We start from the raw sequence: 19,598 nt of genomic DNA on the forward strand, positions 1-19,598 counted from the left end.
ATACCCAACCTTTGACCCAAACTCCCTTCCATATCGCTTTTCCCCCCCTCCAGGCCTGATACAAACAACCCCCCCGCTCCCTTCCCCAGGGCCCCTCCCCCCAACAGGTAGACAGGAAGCAGTTATCATCCATTACATCATTGCGCCGGTGGGCCTTAATGGTCTTATTCTGTCACTTTGATTGAGCGTAGAATCATTTTCCACACGCTTGGAAGAAAATTGCTTCTCTGTGTAAAAAGGAAGGGGATGGGTGTGGCTGAGGGCCCAATCACATTGAGCCAACATGTGTGCAGAAAGCTGCAATAGTGAGCGAGAAATGCGGCGCTCCACGCTGGCCCACCCCCTACATCAGTCTCTTTGTGAAACCCAGAAACGAAGAGAACTGTCTGTTTCAGCGGCGTTTGTTCTGTGGTGCATGATGGGGAGTTCGGGAGTTTCAATACATCTCGCCAAATTCAATCTTTGGCGAGTTGGTGATTTCTGTATATTGGTTGGAATCATGCTTGTTCATTTAGTTTCTGTCTAGTTTATACTATTTACTATTTAGGAGACACTTTTAGGGTAGGTGAATTCAGACACAGGTCCTTAAGGAAGGGCTTAAGGCTTCTTTCTAAAAGGCTTAAGGTTTGACTGAGGACGTTGGGGTGAGAACCCAGAACCAAACTAACACCCTTAAAATACTGCAGACATCCATAAATGATGACTCCAAAGACATATATACATAGATGCCATGTGGACTGCTTCGGCCATTGGCCGCACTACGTCAATATCGTCGCCATATTGGACCGGTAAAGAATGGCCTGAAAACAAATAAAAGAAAAGGTGGCAGCTGCACCTTTCTTCTGGATAAAAAAAAAGGCACGTATTTCTCAACCAATTTCAATCCGTCATTTTTTATACCCAAGACGAGTTTATGTCCTTCGTGGAGTACAATTAAATGTTTTGTCTCTGGTTACTGATAATCTTGATATTTATGCTATCATCGCTGCTAGACACTCAAGAGAGGAGTGTGTATCAAAGTTAGGCTGGCATGACTTTTTATCGGACTAACGTCATGGAAAATTGTCGAAAAGAATGTTATAAACCAGAAGACAATTTTACTAGTAGATTAAAAGGTAGTTTTCCCTTTATAATGTAATTTAAAGAACTGAATATTAATATACTTAGTAATTGTTAATATAATTCTAATCTATTTTAGATAATACAAATTATTATAAATTATAAATACAGAAAAAAAAAAAAAAAATTAATGTCTAACGTACTACACTCCACCTAGTGGGTTTCCCCCACAATCAGGTCACAGGACGAGGGTGTTCTAACAGTTTATAGCGTCTGGAGTAGGATGAAACACTGAGCAGGTGTACCGGGCTGCCATGTCAGAGATCCCCCTGAGTGTGTGTGTGTGGTGACGGCTGGCTTCGCCTGTGCGCACGCACCACAGGTGTGCAGGCTCACCCAGCACCGGAACCCGATCGTTGTGACTCGGGCCAGGTGAGGCTGGCCCAACTCCACCATAACATTACAGTGATTTTTATCCCGAAACTCCGCAGCTCCCCGGTTTACTTGTCTTGTCCTCTAAAAATGGCGGTGACGTTGGCGTATTTCCGCAACAGATAATGCAATGTATATGTATATATATGTATTTATGGGTTTCACCCCGGTTGTTGCTCCTCAAGGTTCTTTTGTTCCAGCCTTAAAACATGGTTGATTGCTCTATAGTGTCGGGGCAGGAGCCAGGAGGTTCACGGTTGTCGCATGTTCACACATCACACATCCATCCCCAGGTGACGCTGGACGGCCATGACATCAGAGGGCTGAACATCCAATGGCTGCGCTCGCTGATCGGCATCGTGGAGCAGGAGCCCGTGCTGTTCGCCACCACCATCGCCGAGAACATCCGCTACGGCCGCCCCGGGGTTTCCATGGACGACATCATCGCCGCCGCCAAGGAGGCCAACGCCTACTCCTTCATCATGGACCTGCCGCGGGTATGACCCCTTCCTGACCCCCCCCCCCCCCCCGGCACCTAGAGTCGGACCAGATCCGGGTTGCGGTCCAATAGTTGTTTTTCTGTTTTCGGGAGGTTCCTAACTGAGTGAAACGACCCGGGAGGGTCATCGCAGCAGCCATGATAAGGGCTGTTGGAGTCATCATTTAGGCTGTTGTCTGCTGTGTCTGAGTTCAGGTAGACAGGCGTGAAATGAGCCAGTCGGCCCGGACTGGCCCAGGTAATAGGAGGCGGTCTAGACTGGGGAGGTGGTCTAGACTGGGGAGGTGGTCTAGACTGAGGAGGTGGTCTAGACTGGGGAGGTGGTCTAGACTGAGGAGGTGGTCTAGTCTAGAGGAGGTTGTCTAGACTGAGGAGGTGGTCTAGACTGAGGAGATGGTCTAGACTGAGGAGGTGGTCTAGACTAGAGGAGGTGGTCTAGTCTGAGGAGGTGGTCTAGACTGAGGAGGTGGTCTAGACTAGAGGAGGTGGTCTAGACTGAGGAGGTGGTCTAGACTGAGGAGGTGGTCTAGACTGAGGAGGTGGTCTAGACTGGGGAGGTGGTCTAGTCTAGAGGAGGTGGTCTAGTCTAGAGGAGGTGGTCTAGTCTAGAGGAGGTGGTCCAGACTGAGGAGGTGGTCTAGTCTAGGGGAGGTGGGCTAGACTGGGGAGGTGGACTAGACTGAGGAGGTGGTCTAGTCTAGAGGAGGTGGTCTAGACTGAGGAGGTGGTCTAGACTGAGGAGGTGGTCTAGTCTAGAGGAGGTGGTCTAGACTGAGGAGGTGGTCTAGACTGAGGAGGTGGTCTAGACTGAGGAGGTGGTCTAGTCTAGAGGAGGTGGTCTAGTCTAGACGAGGTGGTCCAGACTGAGGAGGTGGTCTAGTCTAGGGGAGGTGGTCTAGACTGGGGAGGTGGTCTAGACTGGTGAGGTGGACTAGACTGAGGAGGTGGTCTAGTCTAGAGGAGGTGGTCTAGACTGAGGAGGTGGTCTAGACTGAGGAGGTGGTCTAGACTGAGGAGGTGGTCTAGTCTAGAGGAGGTGGTCTAGACTGAGGAGGTGGTTTAGTCTAGAGGAGGTGGTCTAGACTGAGGAGGTGGTCTAGACTGGGGAGGTGGTCTAGACTGAGGAGGTGGTCTAGTCTAGAGGAGGTGGTCTAGTCTAGAGGAGGCGGTCTAGACTGAGGAGGAGGTCTAGACTGAGGAGGTCTTCTAGACTGAGGAGGTTGTCTTGATGAGGAGGTGGTCTTGATGAGGAGGTGGTCTAGACTGAGGAGGTGGTCTAGACTGAGGAGGTGGTCTAGTCTAGAGGAGGTGGTCTAGACTGAGGAGGTGGTCTAGACTGAGGAGGTGGTCTAGACTGGGGAGGTGGTCTAGTCTAGAGGAGGTGGTCTAGTCTAGAGGAGGTGGTCTAGTCTAGAGGAGGTGGTCCAGACTTATGAGGTGGTCTAGTCTAGAGGAGGTGGTCTAGACTGGGGAGGTGGTCTAGACTGAGGAGGTGGTCTAGACTGGGGAGGTGGTCTAGACTGAGGAGGTGGTCTAGTCTAGAGGAGGTGGTCTAGACTGAGGAGGTGGTCTAGACTGAGGAGGTGGTCTAGTCTAGAGGAGGTGGTCTAGACTAGAGGAGGTGGTCTAGTCTAGAGGAGGTGGTCTAGACTGAGGAGGTGGTCTAGACTGGGGAGGTGGTCTAGACTGAGGAGGTGGTCTAGACTAGAGGTGGTGGTCTAGACTGAGGAGGTGGTCTTGATGAGGAGGTGGTCTAGACTGAGGAGGTGGTCTAGTCTAGAGGAGGTGGTCTAGACTGAGGAGGTGGTCTAGTCTAGAGGAGGTGGTCTAGACTAGAGGAGGTGGTCCAGACTGAGGAGCTGTTCCAGACTCCAGCCCCTTCTAAATAATACGGTGTTCAGCTAATTGATAGTCACCTGCTTCTGCGCTGCTGGGTGGATTCCCCCGCCGCCGTGCTCTCATGCAAGGCTCATCACTCTTAACTGCTCCCAACTGGTTGCAGCCTTGAATAGCTGCCACCGCTGTGTGTGTGTGTGTGTGTGTGTGTGTGTGTGTGTGTGTGTGTGTGTGTGTGTGTGTGTGTGTGTGTGTGTGTTTATTTGTGTACTTGGGTTTATGAGAGCTATTAAGATCTATGGTGCTTTGAGTGGCCCCGGTGGTTAGAAAAGCGTTACAGTGTCATCTCACAAAGACGCAAATAAACAACAAAGTCTTCATTAGGCTCGGTTAGGGTTTGTTTGCGTGGATTTTGGATCCAATGGCACTACAGCTCTCTGGAGTCCTCTCAATAATGCGGAGGATGGGCGACAAAACATCCCATGATGCGTTGTGATGTAAAAAGCCCCAGAGTCTACCGTTTAGTCATCGGGAGGATGCTTTATTGGAACCAGCGGCGGTGGATTCAGATACATGTCATGAAGCAGCATGCGAATGAGGTCAGGGCATCTTGCCCAAGGCTGCCTCCAGGTTACACTCTAGACAAGGGTGGTTCGAACATGGTTATTTTTGCCGGGGGTCGAAAGCCCTTAACAACTACACCCCCCCCCGTCCAATGATGTTCATATGGATAAGAACATGTATGATGTTCCATGCTTCTTAATTCTGTTTTTTTTTATCATTTTAAACTTCAAGTGGCAGGCAGGCGAATGGAAAAGAGTATACACTACACACACGCATGCACACATACACACGCACACACACATACTCACAAACACACACAGACACACACACACACACACACACACACAGATAAAATAGACAATCAGCCCCACAGAGACATACCCCCACACTCACGCAATCATACACACACACACACACACACACACCCCAACATGCACCCATACATACACACACACCCACACAAACCCCCCACACACATGCACACTTACACACACACACACACACAAGAACACACACTCCCTCCTTCCCACATAAACACACACATACCTACACCGACCGACCGACAGACAGACAGACCGAGAGACAGGCCACTGAATGGTCTCCATAAACCCGCCCCCCCCCCCCCCCCCCCCCCCCCCCCCCCCCCAGAGGTTCGAGACGCTGGTGGGCGAGGGCGGCGGTCAGATGAGCGGCGGTCAGAAGCAGCGCATCGCTATCGCCCGGGCGCTGGTGAGGAACCCGCGCCTGCTGCTGCTGGACATGGCCACCTCCGCCCTGGACAACGAGAGCGAGGCCACGGTCCAGAAGGCCCTGGACAAGGTAGGAGCAGGAGGGCCCGGCCCTTGCCGGACATTTCCTAGCGGCCGATGTTTTTGTGTCGGCCATTTTGTTTCGTTGTGTTTTTTGAATTTTTTTTTTAATGATAATAATAATTCAATCAACGATCTGTGTTACTATACACACTGGCAAAACACAATACAACAAGAAGAACACAAACAGGCGATGGCCCAGAAGGCCCTGGACAAGGTAGGAATGTGGTAGACCCCTCGCTGGAACCTTCCCCCGTCTAGCTAGCAGTCGATGTTCGCTGACGCGTCTGCCATTTTGTTTCGTTGTGTTGTTCATCTATCCGAATTCAATCCCTGATTCGCGTCCCCATACACACTTGCAAAACAAAACACAACACAACAAGAAGAACACAAACAAAGCTGTCCAGATTGCCTTGTTGACAGGTGAACTGGGTACATCGGGGTACGTTTATTCACCATTAATTCACATTAGTTCACATTAGTGGTCCTCAGCTGTGGAACCAACTGCCACCCGACATCAGAAATGCCACTGCAGTTTTAGTATTCATATCCAGGCTCAAAACACACCTTTTCACACTGGCCTTCCCTGTGTCTTAATTGTCATACCCTGTTGTGTCTGTGATTAGGTGTTTGTCTCCTGATGTCGTCTTAGTTTAAATCACTGATTTGTGAGTCTATTTATTTAATTGTATTTATTTATTTTAATTAGCTAATGAACTATGTACAGCACTTTGAGCAGTGCGAGGTGTGTTTTAAAGGGGACATATTATGAAAAAAACACTTCAGATTTCCTGAGATTTGGGGTGTTATTTTGGGACTCTGGTTCTCCCACACGCATACAAACTTTTAAAAAAGTCTGTACATTTGAGTGACATATGCATTTCTGAAAGTACCCCTCCTACAGTTACCAAACGAGCGAGTCAGTTTCGGCGCCCCCTCCTACGTAGGAAGGGGGCAAATTTGAATATCACCTCCCACTTCCCCACCCCCCTCCAATCAGAGCATAGCTAAGATTTTGTGGACCAGCGGACGAGCGCTGGGCGGAGATGTTCGCGCATTTCAGAAGCAGGGATATTCCATGCAAAAATAGATATCTAACTTGTCAGTTTGCCATGTGACTGCCTGGCAGGGAGTCCAGCGGAGCTGCCGGACTGCCGCTGAAGCTCTTTCGGCAGTCCGGCAGCTCCGGCGGGGGGAGCTCGGTGGCAGTCCGGCAGCTCAGCTCCGGGAGTACAATCCCTTTCTCCTCCATGTCGTGGCTCAATATGGTCTTCAGAGAGTCAAGGCCAAAGTTCCTTTGCCCTAATTCTTCTCAACCATGGCCGAGATAACCCCCACTAAGAGTCTTTACTTGTTGTGGAAGTACCAGAGACATATGACACAGTCTTTATGATTCATAATATCATCCGAGGTGCACATAGTTTTTGGCCGTGATATTAGATAGAATATTATATAAATACCTATATATGATATAATATTATTATTATAAATATATTATATGATATTATATAGAAATAGAGCTCCGGGAGTCCACAAACGGCAACAATCACTTCTCCTCCATGCTGTGGTTCAATCTGACAGCTCATTGGTCAATAAGCAGCAGCTCATTTGCATTAAAGGAGACATATTATGGTGTTTTCCTAACAAGTAAACATAGTATTTGAGTTCCAGAAAACATGTTTTTGAAGCTGTTTGCTGGAAATAGCATTTAGGAAAAAAAACAACTCGCCTACCGCTATTTCCCTCTGTTTCAGTCCCTCAGAATGCGCTGTTTCTGGTGTCTGTAGCTTTAATGCAAATGAGCTGCTGCCCATTGACCAATGAGCTGTCAGACTGAACCACAGCATGGAGGAGAAGGGATTGTTGCCGTTTGCGGACTCCTGGAGCTCTATATCATATAATATAAAATAATAATAATAATATTATATATGGACAAAAAGACTGCGTCTGACGTCTCTGGTACTTCCACGACAAGTAAAGACTCGTAGTGGGGGTTATCTCGGCCATGGTTGAGAAGAATTGGGGGAAAGGAACTTTGGCCTTGACTCTCTGAAGTCCATGAACTGCGACATGGAGGAGAAAGGGATTGTACTCCGGGAGCTGAGCTGCCGGACTTGCCGCCGAGCTCCCCGCGCCGGAGCTGCCGCCAAGACCTACCCCCCGCCGGACCTGCCAGCTTCGGCGGCAGTTCAGCTCCCGGAGTACACCACCCGAGCTGCCGGACTGCTGCCGAAGCTTCGGCGGCGGCCGGGCGGCTTCGACGGCGGCTGGACTTCAGCGGCAGTCCGGCAGCTCAGCTCCGGGAGTACAATCCCTTTCTCCTCCATGTCTAACCTCGTCCGGACGGTCCGGTAGAGAAAGGGATTGTACTCCCGGAGCTGAGCTGCAGGGCTACCACGAGTTCCCCCCGCCAGAGCCGCTCATCCGCTGGTCCACAAAATCGTAGCTATGCTCTAATTGGAGGGGAGTGGGGAAGTGGGAGGTAATATTCAACTGTGCCCCCTTCCTACGTACGAGGGGGCGCCGAAACTGACTCGCTCGTTTGGTAACTGTAGGCGGGGTACTTTCAGAAATGCATATCTCACTCAGAAAGTCATGTACAGACTTTTTTCAAAGTTTGTATGCGTGTGGGAGCACCAGAGACCCAAAACAACACCCCAAATCCCAGGAAAAGTGTTGTTTTCATAATATGTCCCCTTTAAAGCTACAGACACCAGAAACAGCGCATTCTGAAGGGACTGAAACAGAGGGGAATAGCGGTAGGCGAGATTATTTTTCCTAAAAGCTATTTTCAGCAAACAGCTCCGAAAACATGTTTTCTGAAACTCATATACTATGTTTATTTGTTGGGAAAGCACCATAATATGTCTCCTTTAAATGTGATTTATAAATAAACTTTACTTACTTACTAACTTACTTAGTTGGGGCAGTAATAAGCATTATTACACGGCTCTTCTTAACCCTGTAGAATGCTCCATTCACTTGCATGGACCTTCCCATTGTTTGGCTGTCAATTATTTTTGCATCATTGGCCGTTGCTTAGCATAGTTGACCGCTGTCAAGGAAGGCGGATTTTTTGCCTTTGATTCACGTCTTTCGTATCACAAAAAATTAGCCTGAACAGGCTTATTTTTGATAATGACCGGTGTTCTATGCATTATCCCTTACTTATTATCTAGAGTTAATGCGCCCTTTTCCCCCAAGGTCTTTTCACCCACCTCTTTACCCCTCTATAGGTCCGACAGGGCCGAACCACCATCTCCATCGCCCACCGCCTGTCCACCATCCGGAATGCTGACGTGATCGTGGGCTTCGAGCGTGGCCGTGCGGTGGAGCGGGGCAAGCACGAGGAGCTGATGGAGCGCAAGGGGGTCTACTTCACCCTGGTGACCCTGCAGAGCCAGGGGGACAAGGCCCTCAACGAGAAGGCCCGGCAGAGTAGGTGGTCTTACCCTTAAAGAGGCAGTGTACCAAAATAAAGGTTTTCTCGTTTTATGTGGAAATAAGTCTTATATGATCTTCAACTCTTTTTTTATTTAATGTTTTTCTCCCTCTCTTATTGTCTCTACCGGTGGTTTATCTTTCTCTTTCAGTATCTGTCTCTTCCTCTCATTCGTCCTCTGGCTCAGAAAATATTTTCACTATATCTTTGGCTCTTTCTTCCATTCTCCCTGTCTCCCTCGTTCTCACGACATCACCCATAACATTGTAATTCAGTTGGTCCACTTTTGTTGCTGTTGCTAAAATAATGTTACAATAATAATGTAGTTTCGAGAAAATGTGGCTTAACTCTTATGTTTCTCCGTAAACCTGTTTGAGAGCGTTCTGTTCTGTTCCGAACTCTAGTCACAATGCTCTCATGACAGTCGATGTGCAAGTGGATTATCCTTATCTTGTGTTTTTGTTGACATTTATATTTGAAATGTTGCAAGTTTCAATGTTTTATTCATTCATATACAACAAGGCGTCAATGACACCACTGTGATGAATGTGGTCATTATAGTGTTATACGCTGATGCATTCAGACAGGAAATGGATAGGAACTCAGTAAAATTATTGATAAGATAGACAGTGGCGGGTACAAATACGTCCTCAGCGGAGTCTTATTATTGGCTCGCTTGCTCCATGTGAAGTTATCCTACGTCAGACCCTGTACATACCTCTCCTGGGAATTTTACCGCATTCATTCAGAACACAGCCCTACCGGCAGTGATACCGATATGTTACGAGGTCTTACGAACTGCCAATGCAGATTTCCTGGAATATTGATTCCTTTTCCCAGTCCCAATCACATGTGTTCCGGAAATGTTCCAGAACATTGCAGGGAAACACTGCATCTGTGAAAGGGGCTTAGGAAAGTATTGCCTCATACGCATATTGTGAATTAACTGGGACTGCAACATCAGCGCATTTTCTGTAAAAATAATCACTGAAAAGCTGGAGTGTTAATGTCATTGGCTGGCAGTATGAGGGCTCAACGTGAGACCAATCTCGTGGTCCCAAATCAATCTTTGACTAACTTTTAAGTGTATTTTAATAGAGTAGCCGAGGATAACCATTCCCAATTTAAATGGGGGGATTTATCTGTGATTGTTTGTTTTGGTTTGAATGAAGCTATAAAGGACCTTATAAAAAGCTTTATGGAGACTTTCAAATGGCTGCCTTGTCTTTCGTGATGTGTGAGCGGTTCATAAACTATTTAAACCGCCCTCTCCCTCATTCTCTCTTTCTCTTTCTTATTAAATGTTATTCTCCCTTTCTTATTGTCTCTACCAGTCATTTATCTTTCTCTTTCTCTCTCTGTTTCTCAAACTCTCATTCTCCAGCTCTCATTCATCGTCTGGCTCAGACTTTATTTTCACTTTATCTTTCAATCTTTCTTCCATTCTCCCTGTCTCCCTCGTTCTCACTACATCACACACGAAGCCCGATTCATTCACTGTCTCATTCTCTGTTGTTCTCTGTCTCTAATTCATTGATTCATTGGTTCTCTCTATTTTTCAGTCATTATCGCTCTCACTCAAACTCTCTATCTCTTATTGATTCTCTCTCATTAATTCTCTCTCATTTTGCTATATACCTCTTTAATCTCTCTCTCTGTCTCTCTCTCTGTGTCATTTAAATGTAAATCTCTCTCTCATGCATTTTCTCATGACTCTCTCCCAGTGGCTGAGACTGAAGAAGATTCGGTTAGCGTGCGTTTGTCCAGAGCCGGTAGCTACCGGGCCAGTCTCAGGTACTAGCAGCCTCTTCCTCCCCACCTTCTGTCAACCTTCCTCCTCCACTTTTGTTTGTTCACAGATCATTTTGAACCTAGCATCACCCATGAGAGTAAACATTCAGATATTCATAATCAAACTCGAATTTACCTGTTTCTCTTGCTTGATAAATCATTAATCATTCATTAGAATTAAGCAGATGAACAAACACACCATTTTATTAATGGCAAGTCTAGACAGTGTTTATTAGAATCTTCCGGAACACTGGAGATAATCCAGAAATGTTTTGACAATTCGTGACATTTGGCCACATTCAAATTTTCACTCTTTTACAACTTATCCCAGAAGAACATTTCAGAACAATTTGGGAACCAATCCAGAATCAAATGTACCCTTCACCCCATTTAATTCCTTTTTTGGGGCGAACCATTTCCAACCAATCTGACGTTGTGTTCTGACAGGGCTTCCATCCGCCAGCGGTCTCGGTCCCAGATGTCCCACCTGATCCCAGAGTCCATAGTGCCCATGGCAGGGGAGCTGGGGCCCCGGGCCTACTCTGTCTCACAGGCTGATAAGACCCAGGTCGGCCCTCACGTGTGTGTGTGTGTGTGCGTGTGTGTGTGTGTGTGTGTCATGCCCAGGTCGGCCCTCACGTGTGTGTGTGTGTGTTTGTGCGTGTTTGTGTGTGTGTGTGTGTGTGTTTAACAAGGTGACCGTTTCTGAGCTCTGTTTTTGCGTATGTGTGTGTCTGTGTGCACATCTACGTAATTGTGTGTGTGTTTAAGATGTGCATGTCTATAATGAACTAATAACTAAGAAAAGTGTAGCTTACATGCTAGTTTGTGTGTGTGTGTGTGTGTGTGTGTGTGTGTGTCTTTGGTTGCATGTGTGTGTAAGTGTGTTTTAGTGGTTCAACAACCTCCTGGTTCTTGACTGCTAAACATGTGTGAGCTTCAACTTGTTAGCTTTATTTAAAGAATCTGTATTTAGGTCCGCCGTTCCACACGAGCCATTCTGTGATTGGTTTAAGGGTTACAGACCTTGTGAGTTATGTCATCATGATTCCACCCATGTTGCCATGGCCAAGTCTCGGAAAATGCATGGGGTTTTCAATAAATACCTAATGTGTTCCACTCTATGTGTATTCTAATGTCGGTGCTTTAAATACAACATACAATTCTCAATCTGGCCAACAGCAGCACATTAGTGACCATTGTATGTAAACGAGACCTGATTCGCTTGATGCGGGAGGAAGTGCCTGCAGCGAGATTGCTTTGCCATGTAAGGACATATGGAATCAAGGGAAAATCTGGGGAATCATTACAATATTAATACAATCCCAATATAATTGACTCGCACCCATACAAAGATACCAGAGATATCCGCCAAACGGAAAGGGAGAGCAATGTATCATGGGAAATAATCTGGATAATCAAAAAAAAAGTATCTGTCCCTTACTACTCACTTCCTCAAAGGGTCACAAGGTCAAGAATAGATGGGCAGGAGAATTCATAAGGACTACGGAAAAGACAAATTATGAAATATTTTCTGTTTCGTAATTACGTAATTATTTCTGAAAATGGACTTCCAAAAGAACATCTTAGATAATTGAATTCTTACTGTGTTATTTCATGGAGGCTGTATAAACTTGGACAACCTGGTAGAACAAAAAATTGAAGCATATTTCCTTAGCATTAAGAGCATTCAAACAACCCTCATCATACCTGCCGCTTAAATACTTGGATCATCCACCCCGATTCAGCTCTCTACACCCCCTTGCATATAAAATCATACTTACATTTATTTTACATTAACACCTTTATCCCAGAATGCCTTCCCTGAGGTGGAGGAGGAGGAGGAGCCGGTGGAACCGGCCCCGGTGGCCAGGATCCTGAAGTACAACAGCCCGGAGTGGCCCTACATGCTGTTCGGTTCTTTCGGCGCTGCGGTCAACGGCGGCGTCAACCCCGTCTACTCTCTCCTCTTCAGCCAGATCCTTGCGGTACGCATGGCAACGGCGAACACGCGGCAAGCTGAGTCACTCACGACCTGCGTAACCGTTGGAGACGGACTAGCAAGTTGTCTTTATCGACACTATAACACGTGAGATGACACGTGAGTGCGTATTTGCGACTGAATTCGCCCGGTATAGGTTAAATGCATTCTATGTGATGAGTTACTAGAATTTTTGGTAAACGGTAACATTTCTGGATACATCCGCCACCCAAATCTGATGGTAGGGATTGGAGATTGCCATATCCTGCACAGTAAACCCTGTTAGTAAATGAAAATAGAGTATCTACCAGGAGTCAGCCAGAAGGCAGGGGACCCGCTCAAACAGGGGGTTTTTCCTTCCAAACCCCCCAACGGCTTCGTAATCTCACAGAACAGACGCCATAGTGTTTTGTCCCAAAGGATCCAACATGCCGGCCTTATCGACCAAAGCTGGGCTCGCTGCTTTGATTGGCAGCCGACCGTTGAAGGGGCTCGTTTTTTTATCAACATCGCAATCGACTATGAAAGCCTGTTTCGTAACCTATGAAACCGACAGGTTTCCTATAGGAACTCTGGTTTGGCGCCCTGTGTATACAACCGGTTTAATCTTTCATTTTATCCAACAGAGATACATATTTAATGCAAACACAATGCGTTGTAGCACAAAATAGGATTTAATTACTCACTTTTATTCTGAATAATTAAGCTGTTTTTTTCGCGCAGTGTGTGTGGTCTGTGTCTGGTGTGAAATTGTCTTCCAGAAACCAACACATTTAGCTTAAAACACACTAGACCGAAGCATGCCGAAGTCTTTTCTTTCTTTATTTATTTTTTTGTTGTTATCGGTGTAGCAGTTAACTGCCGCCGTCGCTGTCTGTAATTAGGCTGGTCGGAGCGGCGGCGTGCTCTGCCGCTCGTACGGGGAACCCAGCTGATTTCGCTAATCAGCGAGCTAATCAACTGCTGCAGCTGATGAAGTGTTTTGGAAAAAAAATAGGGGGGGGGAAAGGAACGGCGTGCTCACGTCTCGCCCTCACAGATGATTGGAGGGCGTCAGGGTTAAGAGCGAACCATTAATTACCGCGTTTTTAGTCAAACGGAAAATCAGCTATGGTGCTCTTAAATTATTACACTTTTTTTATTTTTGATAGCCCCTACTGAATTAGGTGTGTATGTGCATGTATTTGCATATGTGTTTCTCATTGGGTTTATTAACTCTTGTGTGTGTGTGTGTCTGTCTGTATTCCTGTGTGTGTGTGTGTGTGTGTGCGCGTGTGTGTGTGTTTGTTTGTGTGTGTGTGTGTGTGTGTATGCCTGTGTGTTTCCCTACGTGTGTGTTTGTGTGTGTGTGTGTGTATTTCTCTATGTGTGTGTTTATGTCTGTATTTCTCTTTGTGTGTCCGTGTGTGCATGTTGCCTACGTGTGTGTGTGTGTGTGTATGTGTGTGTGTGTGTTTTTCTCTACATGTGTGTTTGTGTGTCTCTACATGTGTGTGTGTGTGTCTGTGTGTGCGTGACGCCACCTGTACAGACCTTCTCCATTCAAGACCCGGACAAACAGGAGAGGGAGATCAATGGCATCTGTATGTTTTTCGTGGTGGTGGGCCTACTCACCTTCTTCACCCAGATCATCCAGGTACCGTCTCCCCCCACCTGGACCTCCCTCATTGTGACTGACTCCCTGGGCACCTACCTCCCTTGGTGCATGAGAGAGAGAGAGAGAGAGAGAGAGAGAGAGAGAGAGAGAGAGAGAGAGAGAGAGAGAGAGAGAGAGAGAGAGAGAGAGAGAGAGAGAGAGAGAGAGAGAGAGAGAGAGAGAGAGAGAGAGAGAGAGAGAGAGAGAGAGAGAGAGAGAGAGAGAGAGAGAGATCCCTGCAAGGTTTTTCATGAGAGATTGCTAAAGGAATGAGCAAATTATGATAATCATGCTATACCAAAACCATGATTCTGGCCCCCGCCTTGATGTCTATGAATTAAGGAATTGAATGGATCCAAAATAGCAGAGATGAGCGGTGACTCACCCAGGATCCCTTTGGTGAGAGGCACAGACAAAGAAATCATGTTAAAAAAGGAAAGTGCTGCAGTCTGTGCCTAAAATTTCACTAAACCGTCACTGAGATAAAAGCTGTGGTGTATAAAGCACTAGATAGTCATACTTGAGTAAAAAGTATAGATGTCTTAGCTAAAAGTGGCTCTGGTAAAAGTTCAGTTTAACGCTTGAGTAAAATTCATGAAGTAGCTCACAATAAATGTACTTGAGTATCAAAAGTATTTATCTGGGTTTATATTTACTTAAGTATCAAATGTAAAAAAAGTGTAATCCATCTTGTGTATGACCTTATTGTGTAGTTCATTGTGTAGGGGATGTGTTCTTTGTGTTTTCGCTGTCGCTCATGGACATACAATTTGATTTTTTTTCAAATATTATTTGGGCCATGTGGACTTGATGTGGCCCAAATTGTCTGTGAAATCCTCAGTTATTCGCAGTCCCAATGCACTTAAAAGTACAGTCTGTCAGGATAATCCATTTTGCTCGCTAGGATAAATATTTCACATTTTATTTCTTAGCAAATAACGATTTGTTCACTGCAAATGTATTAGACTGAATGTCCAATTTTATTATCTTTATCATGCAATGCAATAAAAGTGAAGGTCAATGGAAATTTAACCACTCAATTAAAGTACTTATAACAGATAATATCCTCTAGATGTATATAGATAACAAATATCATAGATTGAGATACAGACATCAGCACATTATTTCACAGTAGTGCCAATTAACCTTACTGAACTGAATAATACAACTGCATACAAAATCCCTATTCATGTAGTCATCATCACGAAGGATTCACATGTAATATTTTTTCACAATATCATAATATATCGTATAAATGCATCATTATGAAGAAGTAAGCTGTAATATCATATCACAATATCATCTTATATCATATAAATAGAGAAATACTGTAAAAAATCAGCATCTTCCTGGTCCCCTCTCTCTCTCTCTCTCTCTCTCTCTCTCTCTCCACGCCTCCCCCCCCCCCCCCCTCTCTCTCTCTCTCTCTCTCTCTCTCTCAGGGCTACGCCTTCTCCAAGTCCGGCGAGCTGCTGACCAGGCGCCTACGGCGGCTGGGTTTCCGCGCCATGCTGGGCCAGGAGATCGGCTGGTTCGACGACCACCGTAACAGCCCCGGTGCCCTGACCACCCGCCTGGCAACTGACGCCTCGCAGGTCCAGGGGGTGAGTCCGGATCCTTGGACAGGAGACCCAGACCCACCCGGCCTCACCTACAGCCACTGATTGTACATGCAACGGGGTTTAGAGGGCTGAATGGGGCTGGATGTTCCAAATCCTGGTCCAAATCTAGACTTAAATGCTAATGACTTAGGACAGGATGTAATTATGGACTGAATTTGCCGACTAGAAGTTTAACTTCTATGGGATGAGTTACTAGTATTTTTAGGTGAAAGGTAACATTTCTGGATACATCTGCCACCCCAAATCTGATGGTAGGGATCGGAGATTACCAAAGCAAGCACAGTAATATAGCCCCGTAAGTAGATGAAATAGAGTCTCTACCAAGTGTCAGCAAGAAGGCAAGGGACTCACTCAAACATGGTGCTTTTCCTTTTAAATCCCCCCCACCGGCTCCGTGACTCGACACACTAAAGCAGGGGTGTTGGTGTGTGACCCACCCACCTCTAGGGGTTACTTTTTAAAACTTTGACCCACCCCACCCAAGAGCCATAGCATTTGCACCGTGAAATAACCAATACATTCTCGAGGCGAAATAGCTGGTGCACTCACTGTGGAGTCTCTCCAGTATCGATTCCACCGTCCTGTGCAGCATGTCCCTCTGTCTCTCTGTACGCTGTCCTTTACATCAAACACACAAAAGCCCTGAAAATGTGTGAGCTGTATGTCGTTTTCAGCTCTTTTCTTCACGAGGAGCAGACGCCTATAGTGTTTGGTCCAACAGGATCCAACCCCCTAGTCTTATCGACAAAAGTTAAGATAGCCTCTTTGATTGGCATCTTACAGTCGAAGGTGCTTGCATTTTTATTAACATTGCCATCAACTGTGAAATCCCCTTTCTTAACCTTTAACGTTTTTTATTTCTTATTTTATTGGATAATAAAAACCATCCTCTGCTCCCGGTCCAGGCCACAGGCTCCCAGATCGGGATGATCGTGAACTCACTGACCAACATCGGCGTGTCCCTCATCATCTCCTTCTACTTCAGCTGGAAGCTCACCATGGTCATCCTCTGCTTCCTGCCCTTCATCGCCCTCTCCGGAGGCTTCCAGGCCAAGATGCTCACCGGCTTCGCCAAGCAGGACAAGGTGGCCATGGAGGCGGCCGGCCGGGTAAGAGGCCTGAACTCCGGCACAGCACAACTCTACAATGATCCCATCCCTCATGCTAGCCTCCTGGAGTTCTGGCCTTTTCCAGCTGTTTGACTTCTGTTTCTTTATGTTTGAAGACGTGGGCCCGCGTACACCCTTGTCAACATTTATCTTTATTTTTGTAATATTTAGATAATTTTTTTTTGGCATTGTGGGATGTGGGATTGGTATACGACAATCAACAAACTGTACAACGAATGTCTGTATATCCCTTCCCTCCACCAACATAAACACAAACCTTTTTAAATTTATGCATATCTGCATACATAGGCCTACATGCATGCGCATACACAACCACAGACTCAGTATATACACAGAAAAAAAAAAAAAACAATCCTAATAATAATAACAATATTATTAATTATAGTACAAATAATAATAATAATAATAAGACCACCAAAATAATTCAATGAGCACACCTTCATTGAACGTCTAAATCAAGAACATCCCGACTCAACATTTATCGTTCTATTTCAACATGGAAACCACCACCGCGAATCAAAAACCATTCCCCCAACCTGAGAGCGTGACCACTGATCCTGGCTCTTCCTTCCCCCCCATGCTCCCATAGATCTCGGGGGAAGCCCTGAACAACATCAGGACCATCGCTGGCCTGGGGAAAGAGAGCACCTTCGTGGAGATGTTCAACGCTCAGCTGGACGGCCCGTACCACGCCGCCATACAGAAGGCGCACGTGTACGGCGCCTGCTACGGTTTTGCCCAGTGTGTCGTGTTCCTGGCCAACTCGGCCTCCTACAGATTCGGAGGCTACCTGGTGAAGCATGAAGGGCTGCACTTCAGTATGGTCTTCAGGTGAGGGAGGTGGGAGAAGGGTGGCGACGGATGTTTTCTTCTATTTGTATTTGTTTTTGTTTTGAAGTCGATGATGCTAAGGTCTGACTAGATTTCTTTGATTTGCCTAACAAGCAACCAAGAAAACAAAATTAATCATTGATTTAATTTTATTCATCAGAGGAAAGCAACCACATATTTGTGTTCTTTGAAGCTGTCTTACGTGAGGAACAACTCAAACGATCCCTGAATACCAAAAAATTGGTTTATAGTATTTGGCTTTTTAATTTCAGGGCTGTCGCTGACCTTCCCATTCCGTGGTAGTTAATTTCAGAACTGTCGCTAACCTACCCATTTTGTTGGCTGTTCATTTCGCCGCTAATGTTAAGCTTCCCATCATGTTAGTTGTTCATGTCAGGGCTAACCATTCCATCCTGTTTGTTGTTCATTTTGGCGCTAATGTTTACCTTCCTATTCCATTTCAGGGCAAACCTTCCCATTATGTTGGTTGTTAATTTCCGCAGTCACGCTAACCTTCCCATCATGTTTGTTGTTCATTTCAGCTCTAACGCTAACCTAACGCTAACCTTCCTATTCTGTCGGTGGTTCATTTCAGCTGTAACGCCAACCTAACGCTGACCTTCCCATCCTGTTGGTTGTGTCACAGGGTCATCTCAGCCATCGTGACCAGCGGAACAGCTCTTGGCCGCGCCTCGTCGTACACCCCTGACTACGCCAAGGCCAAGATCTCGGCCGCACGCTTCTTTCAGCTGCTCGACCAAGTGCCCAAGATCAGTGTGTACAGCGACAAGGGCGAGAAATGGGTGAGGAAGCCATCTGTGTGTGCTGTGTAAACGTACAGAGAGTCGGTCTGGGAAGAGCATCGATGAGCTAAGAGCCCCATGTAACGAATCGATTTAATTTGGTAACTTAAGTTGAATTAGTTCAGTTAATCTTGTTTGTTTTCTCCATTTCTGTGTATGATATTTGAAGGCATAGCTTGTACACCATTATGGATGGTATTCAGGAGAAAATGTATGCTTATCTTTCATCGACTAAACCTGTGGCACACAGGCATCAGTTCGGTATCGGCCTTTTTTAAATTTTAATATCACGTCATATTAAATGTTTTCTATAGGTTACTATCACCATTACTGCCTCAGAAACACTTGATATATTCCCCAGGGGCCTTCTGGGATATTGAGTTCTGTCGATGATATGGAAAGGCCACACATATGACTCAATGTTCCCATTGATTTCCTCTGGAGATTCTGACCCATTATCGCCATGGAAACACCGACAGGGAAAGGTCAGAGATACATGTCTACAGTAAAACCTTGTGTCTCCGACACCTGGACACAGAAGTACTCGTAATATATATTTCTCGATAATGTAAAGGTTATCCTCACACAGTGCACCTGGGGAGACGCTGCCAACTGGACACTACTGAGGCTTGTGCTAATTAATTCCTGAAGAAGGTGGTTGTTTTAGTATGCCGCATATGTGGTTAGGGCAGGATAGTGTATCGGCTCAGGGTGGTCCAATACCAGCCGAATGGTGCTGGGTTCGATCCCCAATGTCTGAGGTCTGATCTTGAGTCAATAGACCCCCTAACCCATACCTATATTGAATCAACATTTTTTCAATATAATAAAATAATACAATTACTAAAAAATAGACATCAAACATCCCTGAAGTAAGAGTAAATGTAATCTCAAAGGTATTTCACATTTTCTAAATGAACAAGGTAATAATGGGATCTCATGAAAAAGTCACCTCTTTTATAACATTTTATTCTCAGTGTGACACAGCACCCCCAGTCCTTCATTATTCCATGGTCATCATTCAGTATTTATTAAAATAATATGCGTTTTTTACCAAGGTTTCATTATTTATCATAACTAATGCCGGCATGTGAGCAAACGTATTATACTCTTATTCGTTTTATGCTTTAGTTTTAATGTTGCAATTCCTATTACTTTACAAA

At 45.8% G+C, this 19,598-nt stretch overlaps 1 protein-coding gene across 2 annotated transcripts in view; it reads left to right on the plus strand.

The window, feature by feature from the left end:
* abcb11b (ATP-binding cassette, sub-family B (MDR/TAP), member 11b) overlaps positions 1–19,598 on the plus strand; it is a gene marked incomplete at both ends in the record, with an annotated part of 37,620 nt that overhangs the window by 9,720 nt on the left and 8,302 nt on the right. The window contains 11 exons of one of the 2 annotated variants that reach the window (XM_079735708.1): positions 1,785–1,988; positions 5,039–5,209; positions 8,436–8,637; positions 10,366–10,435; positions 10,880–11,012; positions 12,271–12,420; positions 13,945–14,049; positions 15,492–15,653; positions 16,577–16,780; positions 17,391–17,632; positions 18,279–18,435. In XM_079735708.1, coding sequence (XP_079591834.1) covers positions 1,785–1,988; positions 5,039–5,209; positions 8,436–8,637; positions 10,366–10,435; positions 10,880–11,012; positions 12,271–12,420; positions 13,945–14,049; positions 15,492–15,653; positions 16,577–16,780; positions 17,391–17,632; positions 18,279–18,435 — 1,800 coding nt within the window. Of the gene's footprint in view, positions 1–1,784; positions 1,989–5,038; positions 5,210–8,435; positions 8,638–10,365; positions 10,436–10,879; positions 11,013–12,246; positions 12,421–13,944; positions 14,050–15,491; positions 15,654–16,576; positions 16,781–17,390; positions 17,633–18,278; positions 18,436–19,598 lie in introns of both variants that reach the window. The other variant, XM_079735709.1, reaches the window with a different exon arrangement.

Source organism: Pollachius pollachius, assembly GCF_949987615.1.
Source record: "Pollachius pollachius genome assembly, chromosome: 4".
Taxonomy (NCBI): Eukaryota; Metazoa; Chordata; class Actinopteri; order Gadiformes; family Gadidae; genus Pollachius; species Pollachius pollachius.